The sequence below is a fragment of the Colletes gigas genome, unplaced genomic scaffold (assembly GCF_013123115.1).
Source record: "Colletes gigas isolate AHSC1104 unplaced genomic scaffold, ASM1312311v1 Colletes_gigas_Sc00009, whole genome shotgun sequence".
NCBI classification, from domain to species: domain Eukaryota; kingdom Metazoa; phylum Arthropoda; class Insecta; order Hymenoptera; family Colletidae; genus Colletes; species Colletes gigas.
This window is the reverse complement of record NW_025106638.1, coordinates 5533568-5549107: the sequence shown is the minus strand read 5'-3', so window position 1 is coordinate 5549107 and position 15540 is coordinate 5533568. Positions and strand designations below refer to the sequence as shown.

The following is a 15540-nucleotide window of genomic DNA, read 5'->3' as shown; positions in this document are numbered from 1 at the left end:
TTTCGCAGAAGAGCAAAGGAGAAGAGATTGAAGAAGGATGCGGGTAGAACGAGATGGTCCCACTTTTTCCGAGGTACTATGAAAGGAACGGGGGCTGGTGGACATTCACCTAGGCACGATAAGCTTCTCGATAAGGACGAACTTAAAGTCGACCTGGACTCCACCTTCGGTCATCACGGTATGTAAATTGCAATCGAGTTCTTCGCTGTTCGCGGTATTAGGATAGACCGATGACGGTTGTAACACTTGAACTTTAGAATAAGGTTACGTAAAAGCAATTGCACTTACGCGACAGTGCTTTGTACGAACACGTTACCTACTTATCCGGGATTATTGAATTACAGCTATGTATGTTAACGAATATCTGGATTATTAAAAGTTTCATTTATTCTTTATGCGTTTAATTAAGTTAAACTAGAAATTAAATCTATAATATTAATATCTTATTACATCACCTTCGCAATCTGCGTCACAATACGTTGCAATATCCCTCTTCTCGCTGTACGTATATCCTACACGATAATTTCGTGTTTTATTTAAACATCATATTTCTATTTCATGGTCTATAGTTGTTATTGGATTAATTTTGTTATGTGAAATTCACTTCTCGACCCCTCACTGAACATTTTTACACCTTGTTTCATATCACGACCACTTACGCGTTCACTTTATTTCTAGGTTAGGTCGCGTTACCAACAAAATTCTGGGCCCATAACCGATGTTAAGTTTTAATTTATTCTTTATTTGTTTCGTTAAGTTACATTGGAAATTAAATCTATGATGTTGATATCTTAGTATACTGTATAATATAAATGAACGTAAAACGAAATTACGCGCGCGTTTATTACGTTACATGGCTGATACACATACCGGAGGAAAGTCAAACTCGTGTTGCATACAGAGGTCGCGAGCATCGTACAATGTTACAACCATCATCGATCTACCCTACAATCGCTAGATCTTCCGTAATTGTATTATAAAATGGAAAGTATTCGGTGTCTAAAAGAACTTGGGAAAAGCTGTTTTTATGTATGATTCGAAATATGTGATGATCAAAATCAGCTAGTATCGTAACATAATCGCCCATTTAGCTCGTGACTGGTATTCTGATTCCAGAGTTCTGACCCAGACCTAACCCCTCACTGAACATTTTTATAACTTACCTCATATCGCGACCACGCGTTCACTTTTTATTTCTAGGTTAGGTCGCGTTACCAAGCGAACTCAGAGCCCATAACCAAAATCAGCTATTACTGTAACATAATCGCCCGTTTAGTTCGCGACTGGTATAGTGATTTCAAAGTTCCCGTAATTGATTATACGATGATTAATTAAATTTTTCTATTGTTTCGTACGATATGTGGAGCCACTGTTTGCATCCCAAACAGTGCTGGTAATGGTTCCGTATTCAAAAAATCGTTGCGCGTTGTCAGAACTAGCGCTGAAAAGCGACCAATAGCGCGTTATTTGCACTTCCAATATCGCAAAATGCACGCAGGTTTCCCTCTGTGTGCGCAACCAACCCCTTCGATTCGCGAAACGAGAAAACGTTAAAAGCATAGTAACGGGCCCTCGAATATATTTGTACCACGAATATGTTTCCGCGAAGAACTAAATTTTCCAAGTATTTTGTTGTAGAGGTGACAAAAAATGTTTACCCCGAATTTTAAGAACAGTAGCTACGATGGTTGTCAAAAAAGAAATCCTGAAGCAAACATAAGACAAATTACCATTTAAACTAAATTGAAATATACCGGGTGTTCGGCCAATGCTGGGAAAAATTTTAATGGGGGATTCTAGAGGCCAAAATAAGATGAAAATCGAGAATATCAATTTGTTAATGAAGGCTTCGTTAAAAAGTTATTAACAATTAAATTCAAAAATTTCAAATTGTTCTGGAAAAATTATTTTCGGTTGTGGGGATCAATTGCAATCATTTTTGGTGAATAGACATACCCCCGAAATCCTACCCACTTTCTAGAAAAAAATTCGAGAAGGTGTGAAATTTGACGACGGAAAAAAAATTTCAAATTGTTCTGGAAAAATTATTTTCGGTTGTGGGGAACAATTGCAATCATTTTTGGTGAATAGACATACCCCCGAAATCTTACCCACTTTCTAGAAAAAAATTCGAGGTGTGAAATTTGACGACCGAAAAAAAATTTCAATTCGTTCTGAAAAAATTATTTTCGATTGGAGGGTCAATTGCAATCATTTTTGGTGAATAGACATACCCCCGAAATCCTGCGCATTATCGAGAAAAAAATTCAGTACGGTCGGAACTTTTAACGTTAATAACTTGTTAACAAAGCCTCCATCAACAAATTGGCATTCTTGATTTTCGTCTTATTTTGGCCTCTAGAATCCTCCATTAAAATTTTTCCCATGGTTGGCGGGACACCCTGTGGAGTATAAAATTGATTGGAAAATACGTGTTAATGCGTGGAACATTAAGTATATAATGAATGCCTATTAAAACGCAAAGAAGGGGATGGAGAAGTTGAAAGAACAATTCTAACTCGCTCGGTTTCGCTTTAATGTCGGTTACATCTAAACTTTCGTGTACCCGAGCGTTTAGCAGAGGGGTAGACGATCTCGTCAATTATTCAGGAGTTCGTGGAGGCTAACTGCCAGTTCACCGTGTCCGAGATTGCAGGAAGATTGCGGGCCATCCTCGAATTTATGCCTACCGTTAACCATGCGCGCCGTAAAGCTATGCAAACTTCCGCCTTTGTTTAAATTTTAAACGCCTTCCTTACTGACTTCCTTCCAGCCGACGGGCACGCTAATCGAAAAATAAATCTGTTCTACTTTTGGATGGCCGATCAAATGCAATTAAGATTCCCTGCTCTTGAAGGAAACAGTTACAAAATATTTAATAAAAAAAAAAAATATATTAATACATAGTTTTGTAACCATCAGGAGCTAATTATGATGTGAAATTTCAAGAAACTGCGACCTTGAATAGATTCATAGTGACACGTTCACTGTCCGTGACCCTTATATGGGTCATAGAAAAAGCTAAATCATACTATTGAATGCAGTGTACCAAAAGTTATACGGTTAGCAGATTGTGAACAATCTGACGGCCAATGCTATAATGACTCATACGTAAGACACTAAGCGGAAGTGTATATCTGTGTAATATAGCGAAAGTAACTGGTATCTTGTGTGAGAATATTAGAAAAATTCATGACAATGTATTAATTAAATGAATATTTTCATTTAGATTTGAGTAACGACAGTTACGGGACTGTGGTGAACATGGGATTGGATGGTGAAGGCGCGAGTCCAGGTGGAGGTGGAAATGGCGGGGGCGGGGGCCCTCCACGCGGTTATTTAGGTGCAACGACTCCCCCTTATCTGTCAACGTCCAGATCACCGTCCTTACCACCACAATTTCCATATCCACCGGATACTGGCCTCTCCGTTTACACCACCCTTGGTAAGTGTGACCGTTTCATTGCAGACCAAGTATACGAGTAGACCTTACACCTTACGGACTTTCGTGGCCCGATCTGACTGCAATACCTGAAAATTCGGAGGTGATTTTAGTGTTCCCCTCTCATAGATGGTTGTCAGTTGAGTGAGTTGACTATGAGAGGGATCAAAAAGGGCAATCCAGTATTATCAGAGAACTACCACTCCATTTACAAACACTAATGAATAGCCACCTTGTACATGAGTTCTGACGTCTCGTATAACTTCAGGGATTCGAGGCAAAAGTAGTTGATTGTAATGGTCTCCTGCAATTGTGCTTGTATTTCATTGAAATTTATTTATGGAGTAGAGCCCATGGATATCTACAAAAAAGTATTAAACAACTTTTCTCTACAGCGTCAAACAAAGTTACTAAAAAACAAAAACGAATTTCCAAGAAAAATCGACAGGGGATAGGTGCCTAAATTTTTCGACGAAAAAAAGATATCAAATCGTTCTGGAAAAATTATTTTCGGTTGCGAGGGTCAATTACAATCATTTTTGGTGAATACACATACCCCCAATCTTAGGCACTTTCGAGAAAAAAATTCTTCACCGAAAATATAACGTGTGGTCAGGAATGTTTCTGTAATTTCATTTTCAGTCTCACTTCCTCTTGTGTTCATTTCTGTAACCTGTTGGTAATGTTGCGAGTGACGCGAAAATGGTAATGGGGCTCTATGGCCCCAGAAAAGTGGACTGAAAAAATACGTTGGATGTAGGTCTACTCGTCTTTGGTTTCAGTATTACACTGACAAGGGAAGGACTCCAATTGTCCGATTTCGATTTTAACGGGTTTTTGCAAAGTGATATATGTTCCTAATGATATGTGCAAAATTTTAAGCATTGATACTTAATAATTTCAAAGATATGAACAATTAAAGTTATGAACCATAAATAGTAGCGTTGGCGAGGTGAGAAGCGTGCCTGACTGGTCAATCTACACGGTACACGGTGAAGGATAATTTTCACATATGCAATGAAAACATAAATGATGGCAATAAACTTGTCTTATTTAATATCACTAGGAACATATATTTTATCACCTTGAAAAGACCCGGTAAATATCGAAGTCGTGGACAGTTGGTGTCCTTTCCTCGTAAAGAAAAAAGTCGAAACTTCCACGATGAGATGGCGGAGAATTGAACGAATGGGAATCTCTGAAACGAGTACAAAAAAAATGTTCCAGGTGGCGCAGGCAGTATGGTACCGGGTCCGGCGTCGGATTTGAGCAACGAATCGAGCGGGGGCGGCGGAGGTGGTGGCGGTGGAGGCGGCGGCGGCGGAGGTGGTTACCCAGATTTTCCACCCTCGCCCGATTCATGGCTCGGCGAACCACCACCTCCGCACGCTCACCATCATTCCCACTACAGCACATAACACGGCAGAGCCGCGCGTCGCCAAACACCGTATGGAACGGATCGGCACAAGGCGTTCACCTGACAACCCCGTCGGCGAGGCAGGACTCGTTTGAAAGACTACGCGAGCCATCCAACAGACCAGTCTGTCCTCATTCGTCCATCGTCGACGTTGCATCCTCGAGCCTCGGTCTCGAGGGGATCACGGTGTATCGATTGTACCATCGACGGATCCGTCTTCGCTTGTAAATCGATCGAGGCAGTCGATCGAGGACCGACTCGAGCCAGTGAGTCATTCCACACCATACTCCGCACCGTCCCGGCCGGTTTCCCGTCATCGGAATGATTGCCAATGCGTATTTGTCGTATTACGTTACGTTCACCAGCGACACGAAACACGCATTCGATAGTACGATTAATCTAAATATATTTATGTACAAGTTCCTCGTTTCCCGGTACTATGGAGTTTAATCGTCGATTAAAGAAAAACCTAACCTAGAAAGGTAGTTTTAGGCGTGTCGCGAGCCGGACGTTCGTTGGAACCGATGCGTCGCGGTGACACGAATAAACGGTCGACGATGCGCGATAGCTTCTCGAACCGTACGCTGACGGTGGAATTCCGAAATACGGCGAAGCGTTTCGAAAAGTATCGAGTCGAGGGGGGTCGATTTTCATTTTCCTAGCGAATTCCGTCGGATCGACCGTGTGCTCTGCGTGCGACGTAATTTCCCTTTGCGAACGTCAACGGGGCACGTTTCTGTGGTATACCGCGCTTACGTGACGTTACAAGTTTCAGGTGTCATTTATTGTAAATAGTTCAGATTAGATTCTATCGTACTCCAATAAGAGAAGAATGGAAAAATGACGAGAAAGGATCGGCGTACAACGATCTCGGCATGAGCGACGCCGTCCGCAAACGAAACTCGAAATTGAAATTTAGAACCACCAGATGAGTTCTTTCGAGCCGACGCGTCGATTCCCGTGGGAAACAGATTACCAAACTGCGGATTTTATGCGCTCTTACGGTTCGCATTAACGCGAAAAGCATATACTGAACGAACGTGGAGTACATTCCATCGAATACCATAACGATATTATTCCATTTTGCATGTGTGCATCATATTTCCCGTACGTTCGACGTATATTTTTCGCGCTACGAACGCGTAAGATCCGCAGTTTGGAAATTACAAGCGGAACATTTTTCGATATTTTTTATTCGTGTCATCGAACGAGTTTGTTTAGAAATGCATCGAGGGTCAATGGTAATTCGGTTACGGTATAAACGATTGCCTTCTCTCGTAATGAAAATGTAATGTCACACTGTGTACAAATCTAGTGCTGCAGGATTGGCCAGTTTCGCGACCAATCGGAAGCGATTCCAGAATCCCTCTACTTTACCAGTGAACCGCTCGGTCGACTTTCTGATGCGCGGAGGAATTGTCGTTACGCGAGAAGACGTGATTTTCGAATTACGATCGAACGACTGATCGGTTGTGAATCGTTAACAGTGTCGTATTTTATTGTGAAATGTTTACTTACGGTCGGTGGTGAGCCGTTCCGATCGCCCGACGTATGCTTTTCACGCATACTCGTGACAGTCAGTATTCGACTATTCGATTTGTGACAAATTCGCGTGATCTGCATCACACGGCACTGTTTCGGTATCCTGTGTCATCCAGGTGTCATCGATATCAGCGTGTCACCAATTGTCGATCGAACGTAAGTATTCTTTTCGCAACATATTAACTGATCATTTCCCGATTTAGCCGACGCACACGAAATCGTTGAACAAACATGGCGATTGGCAACGAATCAGGTCTCGTAGGAATCGATCTGATTCGGACGAACGTTCGATTGTGCGGTTAACGCTTTACGGACGACGACGTGAACTCTACCATTTAAAAAAAAAAACTTATGTAAATATCAAGAAACGTAACCTATATTTTCTTCTAGCATTCCTCTATCAACGAAAACTCTGATCGACGATCGTTTCTTTCTCGCGATCATTCCTTTTCTCGTTTCGATCAAGAAAGATCACTCGTTTACGTTCTCTGTCCGTAAAGTGTTGACAATTTTGAATAATCAAAGTCATAACGATGTCAATTGTGCCCTCGTCTCGACGCGTATACGCGTGTTATGTATACATTGTACATGTATGTACGCGCGAGGCACGTATTCGCTAAACTACGGCTAGATTTAGAAAGAATCGATAATCAAAAGCGGTAGGTTCGATCGATTGTAGCCTCCGTACGGTTGGCCGACTTCGTCTACGTATGTGCAATAATACGAGGGGGCGCTTCAGTCGTTTGAACGCCGTGAAGCTGTGCACAGGGGCTTGAAAAAGTTCCGAAAATAAACGTTTCTAAACGTTGTAATATAAAGGTTCTGGTCGAAACTGTTACGATAAACTATTCTGAATAACTATTATAAAGAACCTAAAAGTCGAACTAAATCGGTTTAAGTTAAAGTTCTTGCATCGGCTATTGATATTAGTAAGTTTGAAACAGAAAAAAGATCGATGATTCTTAACATGATATTATCGATATTTGGAACGCCTTTTTCTTTTACTTTGCTTTATCGAAACCTTTATAGAACTTATACGAAATCTGATGCAAAAACTTTAACCTAAACCGATATAGTCCAAAATTTAGATTGTTTGTAACAGTTGGTCAGAATAAACGTTCTTCGTGACTGTTTCAAGTATCTGAACCTATATTGGGACAGTTTTCAAGCCCCGGGTGTACACGTGTCCGTTGATCCGTTCACGATAACGCGATTCGCGAGATTAAACGCGTTTAAAGCTGTTTTCTCGAAAATTGTGACGCCTCGTATTATTCGAACGGATGCTCTACAGGGCGTATCATGCGAGAAGAACAAGGTCCGAGGTAAAGGAAAGATATCACTGTAGAATTGTATATACGTCGTACCCCGATCGTTTTAACCTCGAGAATTCAATTACTCGAAACGAGGGAGCGTCGAGAAAGGTATTATTTCGCGAAAATATTGAATGTTGTACAGTTACGAATACCGAATACGTGCTCCTCGCCGGGTTTCGCAAAGATGAAATGAAAAAAAAAAAGAGAAAAAGATTCGCGTGACTGGCGCAGTTCATAACTTCATCGACACGAGTTACTACGGATCTTTATATTATTATCTAGTCATCGAGTGATAATAAAAATTCTATCATAATCTACATCGTGTTGTATTTTATTCGTTTCTTTGTCTATTTCACAATTTGGCAACATTTCATTCGAATACCAATTTTACCTAGAACTGTTAAATTTTTATCTGTTCTTTGTGAAATATTTCATTCTATGATTCAAATTTTTATTGTTATTCAACTAGTTACGGATAGACAATTGTTTCTCTTATGTTCGCTGTTTTAAATTTTTATCCGGATAGAAATTTTACATGGATTTAACTCTTTGCGGCGCAAGATTTCAGATAATAAAATAGTCCCATGTTGCATAGAGATTTTATTGCGTTTTAAATTAAACAAAATTGGTATAAAAACAAAATAGTAATAGTTGTAACATTTGTTGAAGATATTACCAACTGCTTTACGTAAATAAGACGAAATGTAAACCTGTGTGCATGCAGCTATTGCAATATTTCGAGGTGGGACTAAAAATGTCCCACCGTCCATTACGGTGCATCAAAATGGTGGGATACTTTTAATCCCAGTGTGCCCCAAAGAGTTAACGAGTCATTTGTAAAGGAAAAAGATTATTATGAACGGAGCACAGTTTAGGAAATAAATTAAAGTTAGAATTTTTCAAATATCAATGGCACTTTATTTGCGAAGACTATGTACAGATGCTGTGTAATGATACATTGGTGTTTATATGTACACGCGGGTAAATTTATGTCGTGGAAAAACGAAATATGACAAATGGACAGTTTCCGATTCGATGGAAAGGTTGCACGAACCTTTGGTAAGAAGAGACAATCTACAAAAGAGCTCGAGTACACTTACATAATTATATACAAAACTCGCAATATACAATTCCATCTTATTTCGCGAAGCACGCTTTTGATCAACGTTTTAATATTTATGTGTTTTTGGTTAACGATTCGTGAATGTATCAAAATACTTTTTCGTGAGTTTTTTTTACAAGATATAACACGCGTCGTGGTCGATCGTTAATTTGTACAAATTGGATTGCACGCAACGAGTAGAAACGTAGCAAAGTCGCGGCTATAAAAAATAAACATCGACGTCAGTTTTAAAATATGCAACTTCGCGGCTCCTTTTCTTTTCCTTGCATACAATTTTCTTTCTTTTTGCTCGCGTCGATCTCCCTCATCTCTGTCAATTGTCTAATGGCTCTTCGTACGTTCTTGTTTTCTTGAGTATACTCTTTGTAATCTGCAGCTGTTTCGTTATAGCTTTCTCGACGTTCTTTTTGTTCTTATTCGACGCGGAAAGATGCTGGAAAGTATCCTCTAATGCCCTTCTCGTTTTCATCAACCTTCTCTTTAGCGTTTCGTTTTCTTGCTTCAAAGCTTCCACCTCATCTAGACCTGCAATATAATATTGAACACATTAGTTTTCACATAGTTTGATTACGTACACATTAAAGCCTTCAAATATTGTTTAGTCTAGATTTATTTAATTAATTATTCACTAGAAATTAAATTCGTTTAATGTGCAAATCTTTGTTCATATCGCCACCCCTTTTTCCATCATAAATCTGTCAACGATCAATTAAATAAAAAATGAAAACTAAATCTCAAGCGAAACTAGAAACTAGAAAACTAGAAGTATAAAATCTCAGATAGAAATAACCTAAATTTTATAACATGTACAAAGACGTTTGATTTTTTTCAGAGAGATACACCATACAATTTCAGATTTTTGTACTTTCAACTTTAATGTTATAGATATAGCAGGGCTCAAGTTACCTTCTATCGGCAAAGGACTTTCGTTATCCACTTCTCTAACTGGTCTGTTGCTATTGCCGTTATCTTCATCGCTCAATAAATTAGTCATCGACTCGGTAATTTTCAACGTATCTTTCAACGGCCTCATGGTCGTCACAGCTGCGTCGCTTTCGATCCCTAAATCTGGCGAACAACTTGATTTACTGCGGCCACCGAGCGTCGAGTAACCTACAGGCAGCCAGTACTGCGAATTCTGAAATGAATTTTACGTTTGGTAGTATTTTGAAATATCAAGGGAACTACAGTGCAAATGGTGCTCAAAAGAATTGCAAGATCATGTTACTTGACAATTCTACAACACGGGGCGTGAGGTCTAATAATAATTCGACGGATAGTTATTGCTTAGGAGGAAAGAAATTGACAGAAACTGTCAACTAACGTTATATGATTGATATTCTTGCATGATGTCCTCGCAAGTTTGTTTAATTATCGCATCTGTGGGTAGAGAGGATACGCCGCTAGAACTTGGCGCTGAATCACTCGCATCGCACATTGCAACGTGCCTTCGTAGCTCTTTGTTGGCAATTTCCAATTCATGTAATCTTACTCTGTGCGACTCGTTGATCTGATTCAGATCCGAGATCTACATGGACACACAATCAACAGTTGCGTTACAGAGTACACCAAACATGAACTTTTAACGAGAAGCGAACGTTTTACCTCCTTGTTGAATTTGTCATGCATAGAACGGACGGTCATGTCGCATCTGTTCTCGGATTTCCTAATTTCTTGCTCCAAACGTAACTTATCGTTCGTTAGCTTCGTGTTCTTCACGAGAATTTGACTGTGAGTGAGAGTTAGGTGATCGAGCTCCTTCGTGACTGTTAATATAGTTGCTTTGGCATCCTCGTTCTCCTCCTCCAATTTCTTGATCCGCGCCCTCAACTGGAATTTGGTCAGACGTTAACGTTATTTGTTCAGAGTGACATGAAATGCTTTAAAGATTAATACTCGATACTAGACATACGAGATTGCATTTACATACGTTTAGGGTAGTATTACAAATATATAATAGTTTTTTTTTTTTTTAAATAATTGAGCTTAATTAGACAATTTATTACAAAAGTATAAGGAAAATGTTTCATTACCGTCTCGTTCTCTCTGTTGAGCGTTACGAGCATATCCGCGGTTTTTTTATCGGTGTTTTCTTTATATTGCATCAACTCTGCTTTCTGTTTATTCATTTCAGTGGCCATACTCTCCAAATCGACCAATTTCTTCTCCAATTGCGCTCTGCAAATGTTATTCTGCTTACTTTCCTTCTTTAGCGCGTGAATTTCGTGCATTCTTCTGTCCAAGGATGATTGCAATTTTTCACAGAACTTTTGCGACTTTTCCAATTTCACGATCAACGGCGATATTTTTTCGTTGAATGCCTGCAACGTTTAAAATTCAATGTAACATAAATCTTAGAAAGTAAATTTCCATAAAATTATCAGTTTTTTTGTGAAGTAAATCGTATTAAATTTTATACATAGATCAAGCTTAAAAATTGTGAAATAAAAGGTTGTATAGAGATTCTAGGGGCCAAAATAAGACGAAAATCAAGAATACCAATTTGTTGATCGAGGCTTCGTTAAAAAGTTATTAACGTTTAACGTTTAAACGTTTGCGCCTGTAGATAGGCAACCTGCGCACAGCTGTGTGCGCGCGATAGTGGTACAATTTTACGAGTGAGAACCATTGTCGTGCGCACGCAGCTGTTCTCAGATTGCCATTCTTCTTTTAACGAAGCCTCGATCAACAAATTGGTATTCTTGATTTTCGTCTTATTTTGGCCTCCAGAATCTCCCATTAAAATTATAAATTTTATTGATTTTGATATTAGATTGATTGCATTTTTTACTAGTTGATCATAAAGATTGTTCATGAACCTCCAAATAGCTTCTAAAAACAGGCGAGTTTTAAGTCTATTTCGTGAAGTAACTATCAAGTAACCTAACAAGATCTTTTCACCTCGTGTCAAACAACAAATTGTCTTCATCGTCGTGCAAGATTTAATACCTTAACTCACAAAATAGCTGATAAGATTCTTCCAAATATATCAGTAGGAAACTCTACCCGTTATACTTACACAGTCAAAAGAAACCTGAGTATGCAGTTCGTTCTTGAGGGCGCTGAGTTCAGTATACAGGAGAGCGTTGGTTTCCTTTAGTTCTTGTATATGATTGCTAGCCTCGGTCTCGTTCAGATCGTTCTGATAAGTTTTATGGTAAGGCACGTATTCCAAAGAATCTTCGGAATCGCTGAACGTTTTGGTGTACTTTGAGAACCTTGACCGACTCAAAGACTTCTGTTGCGTTTCCTGCAGTCCAATTCTAGCCATGGAGACCGTTCTATCTGGCTCCGAGAATGCCTCCGAATCGGATTGCGTGGAAGCTTGATGCTTGGTGGCGCTGAGCAGATTCTCCGATCGACTCTTCTTCACCGAATTGTCGAACGACCTCGCGTTCATTCCTTCCAGACTGAACGGTATATCGTTGATCGAAATCCCTTCGAGCGCGTTCACAAAGTCATCGGACAATATCTTCGAGCTCATCAGAACGTCGAGGACGATTTTCTTATGTTTGTTGCCAATCGTATCGGCGTGATCCACGCTCTTCAACATCTCCTTCATGAACTTCACCAGATCCTTGAGGTGAGTGCGTAATAATTCGCAGTACTTGTTGGCTCTCTCCGTTTGATTGTCGCCGTATCCGTCCATCTCCGTGGCGATATCCGGCATGGAGACCAGTTTCAGCCATTTTAAGTAATCGACCTCCTTCTCCAGCTCGTTCTTCTGCGTTACCAGCTTCTGTACATAGTCCGTCATGGTTTTCACGTCGATGAGTTTGTTACCGTCGACGTAGTTCAGTTGAATCACCTCATTTGTGAACGTCACCTTTATACCAATGTCGTTCAGCTCTTTGATCAACGTAGACAGTTGAGAGCTGGCGCTTTCTTGGACGATGTCCGATTTGTTTCGGCTCCTCTCGTGACCGTGGCTGGCGGTCATATGATTGTGAAGCTTCGCGATCTCCTTGTTCTTGCTCCACAGTTCCGTGTTGACCAGCTGTTGTAAGTTCTGCGTCTTCACTTGCAACTCCTTCGTCAGTTGGTCGATCTTTCGATTTTTCTCCTCGATTTCTACGTCCCGCAGCTTCAGCTCGCGGAGAAGATCCTCTCGTTCGGTCGGGCTTTCGGGCTCGTTTCTCGTGGTTTCTTTCAGCTTCTCGAGTTCATCAGCTTTATCCTGTAGTTGCTCCTTCATCGTCTGCTTTTCGGTCTCCAGAACTTGGATCTTTTGTTCTCTGTCTTGTAGGCGGCCTTGGAGTTCCTGTCAAAAAAGAATTTGAGGTTAGTATCTTGTGCTACTTTAGAGGTTAGCATTACTGAGTGCCCTGGGATTCTTTATTAAAGAGTGTGAAACAAACATAGATTAACGTTATTTGTTCCTAGTTTACAAGGGGAGACTACGGATTTGGAAATCGATTTTTGATTTTAGACCATTGTAAACTAGATAACCTAAAATTTGTTTCAGTACTTATTTTCGTAACCTTGTTAAAATTCATAAATTCTATCCAAATTTATTTCCCTCAATGTCTTAACTTGAGAATTAATTTTTCTAGCATCGTAATGGTAAATCATGTCACCCATATATGGGTGACGTGGCAGTCAAAGTGTTAAACAGACACAGCGGTATATAACTATTAGAAAAAAATGCTGAGACTTTCATCGAATAGGCTTCCTGTTTTGTGATAGAATTATTTAAACTTTCATACGTAGGATGTACAGAAAGGTAATTGAACTGATAAAAGAGTTCCTATGAAAAATGATCATTTACTTGCGTATTTGTATTATACTTTAAGAAGATTTAATAGAATTTTGTTTGTGATTCAATTTTGCATTGCTTTTATTGTTAGAAAATATAGACATTGATCAATGGCTAATTAGATGTATGTTGTGACCAAAATTGATAAATTTGATGATGGATTCATTGTGCTACAGAGTTATATTAAAACATATAGCATAGAATTATTACATCGTATAGAAAGAAGGATGGATCTATATATGCACAAAGAAATTTTGAACATTGTGAGAATCTATAGGGAATATACTAATTGAAGAATGTAACATCATCTTCCATCAGGTTAGAAACATCAAATATAAGACAAAACGAGTGCAAGATTGGTTAGATCATATTGGTTACAGTCATTTCAACATGGAAACTTATGTACATGTTTTTTTTATGGAATGAAAAATTTTATTCATTTTTAGAAACCAAATGCAATTTTATAGCTGATTTCATTTTTAAAACACCAAAAACTTTTAGACGCAGAAAAATGAAATTTACTCCATAAACTTATATCTCGAAATTAGTATAAAATGTTTTCTAAATATAAAAATCGTTTTTAACCAAAGAGATTAATTGAAATAATAGTAAGTGAAATCGAATTAATAAAGATAATGTATTTTGGTAAACATAAATTAAAGTTTAATTTTATATAATTTAAATTAAAAAATAATGAAAAGTAAATTATTCGAAATTTATTTTCCATGTTTGACTGTTAAAAAATGGTGTGCACATTGGAATATTTTTTTTTTTTTTCTTATAGGAAAAGACGCCTAGAACGAAAATCTTACCGCAAAAATTCAAAGTGCATTTTATCGAGGTTTAAAATAATATGACATACCACCTTTTTATTATTTATAATTGTTTCCTTTTCACTTTAAGATTTTTTAAACGATACTCTAACAAAGTCCGTATCAAATTATGATTAAAAAAAAAAGTTACCTCCGATTTAACTTCTATCTGCTTCTCCAAACGACTCTTCTCAGCCTTGATGGTCTCTACTTGGTCTCGTAGGTCGTTTATTTTGGCTTCCATATCGTCGAATCGCCGCTGCACATATAAAGTATTGTTCTCGTCAATAAAACTCGGCAACAAATCGGTTGAACGATTTATTTGTGGAACAATAGTGATTACAGAGATGGTATGTACAGACATCGCGTGGAAATAATTTGCATCGGAACGGCGTGCGAATTGAACGAATGGTTATCGTGTTTCGTGGGGCCCGTGGATACCCCGTGGACCGATAATCGAGGGAAAAGCGGGTGGGAGGGAACGATTGCATGCTAATTAACATCGTGTAGAGATCATTCGTGTTATAAAGGAGCTTAGATTTTCGGTTTTCTTGACCAACTCCGCGGCGAAACAAGGGTAACGATATCTGGCCCCTAAAAGGAAAAACAGAAGAGATATCTAATTTGTAATTTTACATCGTGTCATTACGAGGGAAGGACACCAATTGTCCGACTTCAATTTTAACGGGTCTTTGCAAAGCGATAGTGTATATGTTCCTAATGATACATGTAAAATATTAGGTGTAGATACTTAATTGTTTTAAAGATATAAACAATTAAAATTACGAACCATAAATAGTAGAGTTGGCGCGGTGGTAAGAGTGTCTGACTGGTAAATCCAGGGTCCTGGGTTCGATTCCCCCGGTTTTATAATGGGCATAGACTTTTTTCAATTGTAAAAGTTTATTACATTCACGGTGTACATGATGGCTAGATGACAATTGCCATAAAATAAAAAAAAATAAATCATCATCTTATTTAATATTTAAAGTAATGATTTGTAAAAAAAAAATACAATTAATATAGTGCCAAAACTGTCTCATAATTAATTCTAATACGTGAATTAAATATTAAATAAGATTTAGAACTTTTACATTTAAAAAAATTTTATATCACTGAACAGGAATCGATCCCA

The 15540-nt window shown here is 38.7% G+C and overlaps 2 protein-coding genes and 1 long non-coding RNA gene across 8 annotated transcripts in view; 2 read left to right on the top strand and 1 right to left on the bottom strand.

Moving 5' to 3' along the window:
* LOC122397276 (LIM/homeobox protein Lhx4) overlaps positions 1–4860 on the top strand; it is a 101241-nt gene extending 96381 nt beyond the window's left edge. Inside the window, exons 6-8 of the mRNA XM_043396367.1 lie at positions 9–178; positions 3230–3445; positions 4670–4860. Coding sequence (XP_043252302.1) covers positions 9–178; positions 3230–3445; positions 4670–4860 — 577 coding nt within the window. The remainder of the gene's footprint in view (positions 1–8; positions 179–3229; positions 3446–4669) is intronic.
* Positions 4861–5910: 1050 nt separating this feature from the next.
* Positions 5911–15540, top strand: part of LOC122397302 — a 51814-nt gene continuing 42184 nt past the window's right edge. Inside the window, exon 1 of the long non-coding RNA XR_006259100.1 lies at positions 5911–6557. This is a non-coding gene — a long non-coding RNA (uncharacterized LOC122397302). The remainder of the gene's footprint in view (positions 6558–15540) is intronic.
* The window catches only part of LOC122397266 (centrosomin), a 53430-nt gene continuing 46506 nt past the window's right edge, over positions 8617–15540 (bottom strand). For 3 of the 6 annotated variants that reach the window (XM_043396332.1, XM_043396330.1, XM_043396334.1), the window contains 7 exons: positions 14557–14664; positions 11857–13098; positions 10871–11158; positions 10443–10667; positions 10162–10365; positions 9744–9975; positions 8618–9362 (listed from right to left, as the gene is read on the bottom strand). In XM_043396332.1, coding sequence (XP_043252267.1) covers positions 9151–9362; positions 9744–9975; positions 10162–10365; positions 10443–10667; positions 10871–11158; positions 11857–13098; positions 14557–14664 — 2511 coding nt within the window. In that variant the 3' untranslated portion in view covers positions 8618–9150. Of the gene's footprint in view, positions 9363–9743; positions 9976–10161; positions 10366–10442; positions 10668–10870; positions 11159–11856; positions 13099–14556; positions 14665–15540 lie in introns of all 6 variants that reach the window. The other 3 variants (XM_043396331.1, XM_043396333.1, XM_043396335.1) reach the window with 3 other exon arrangements.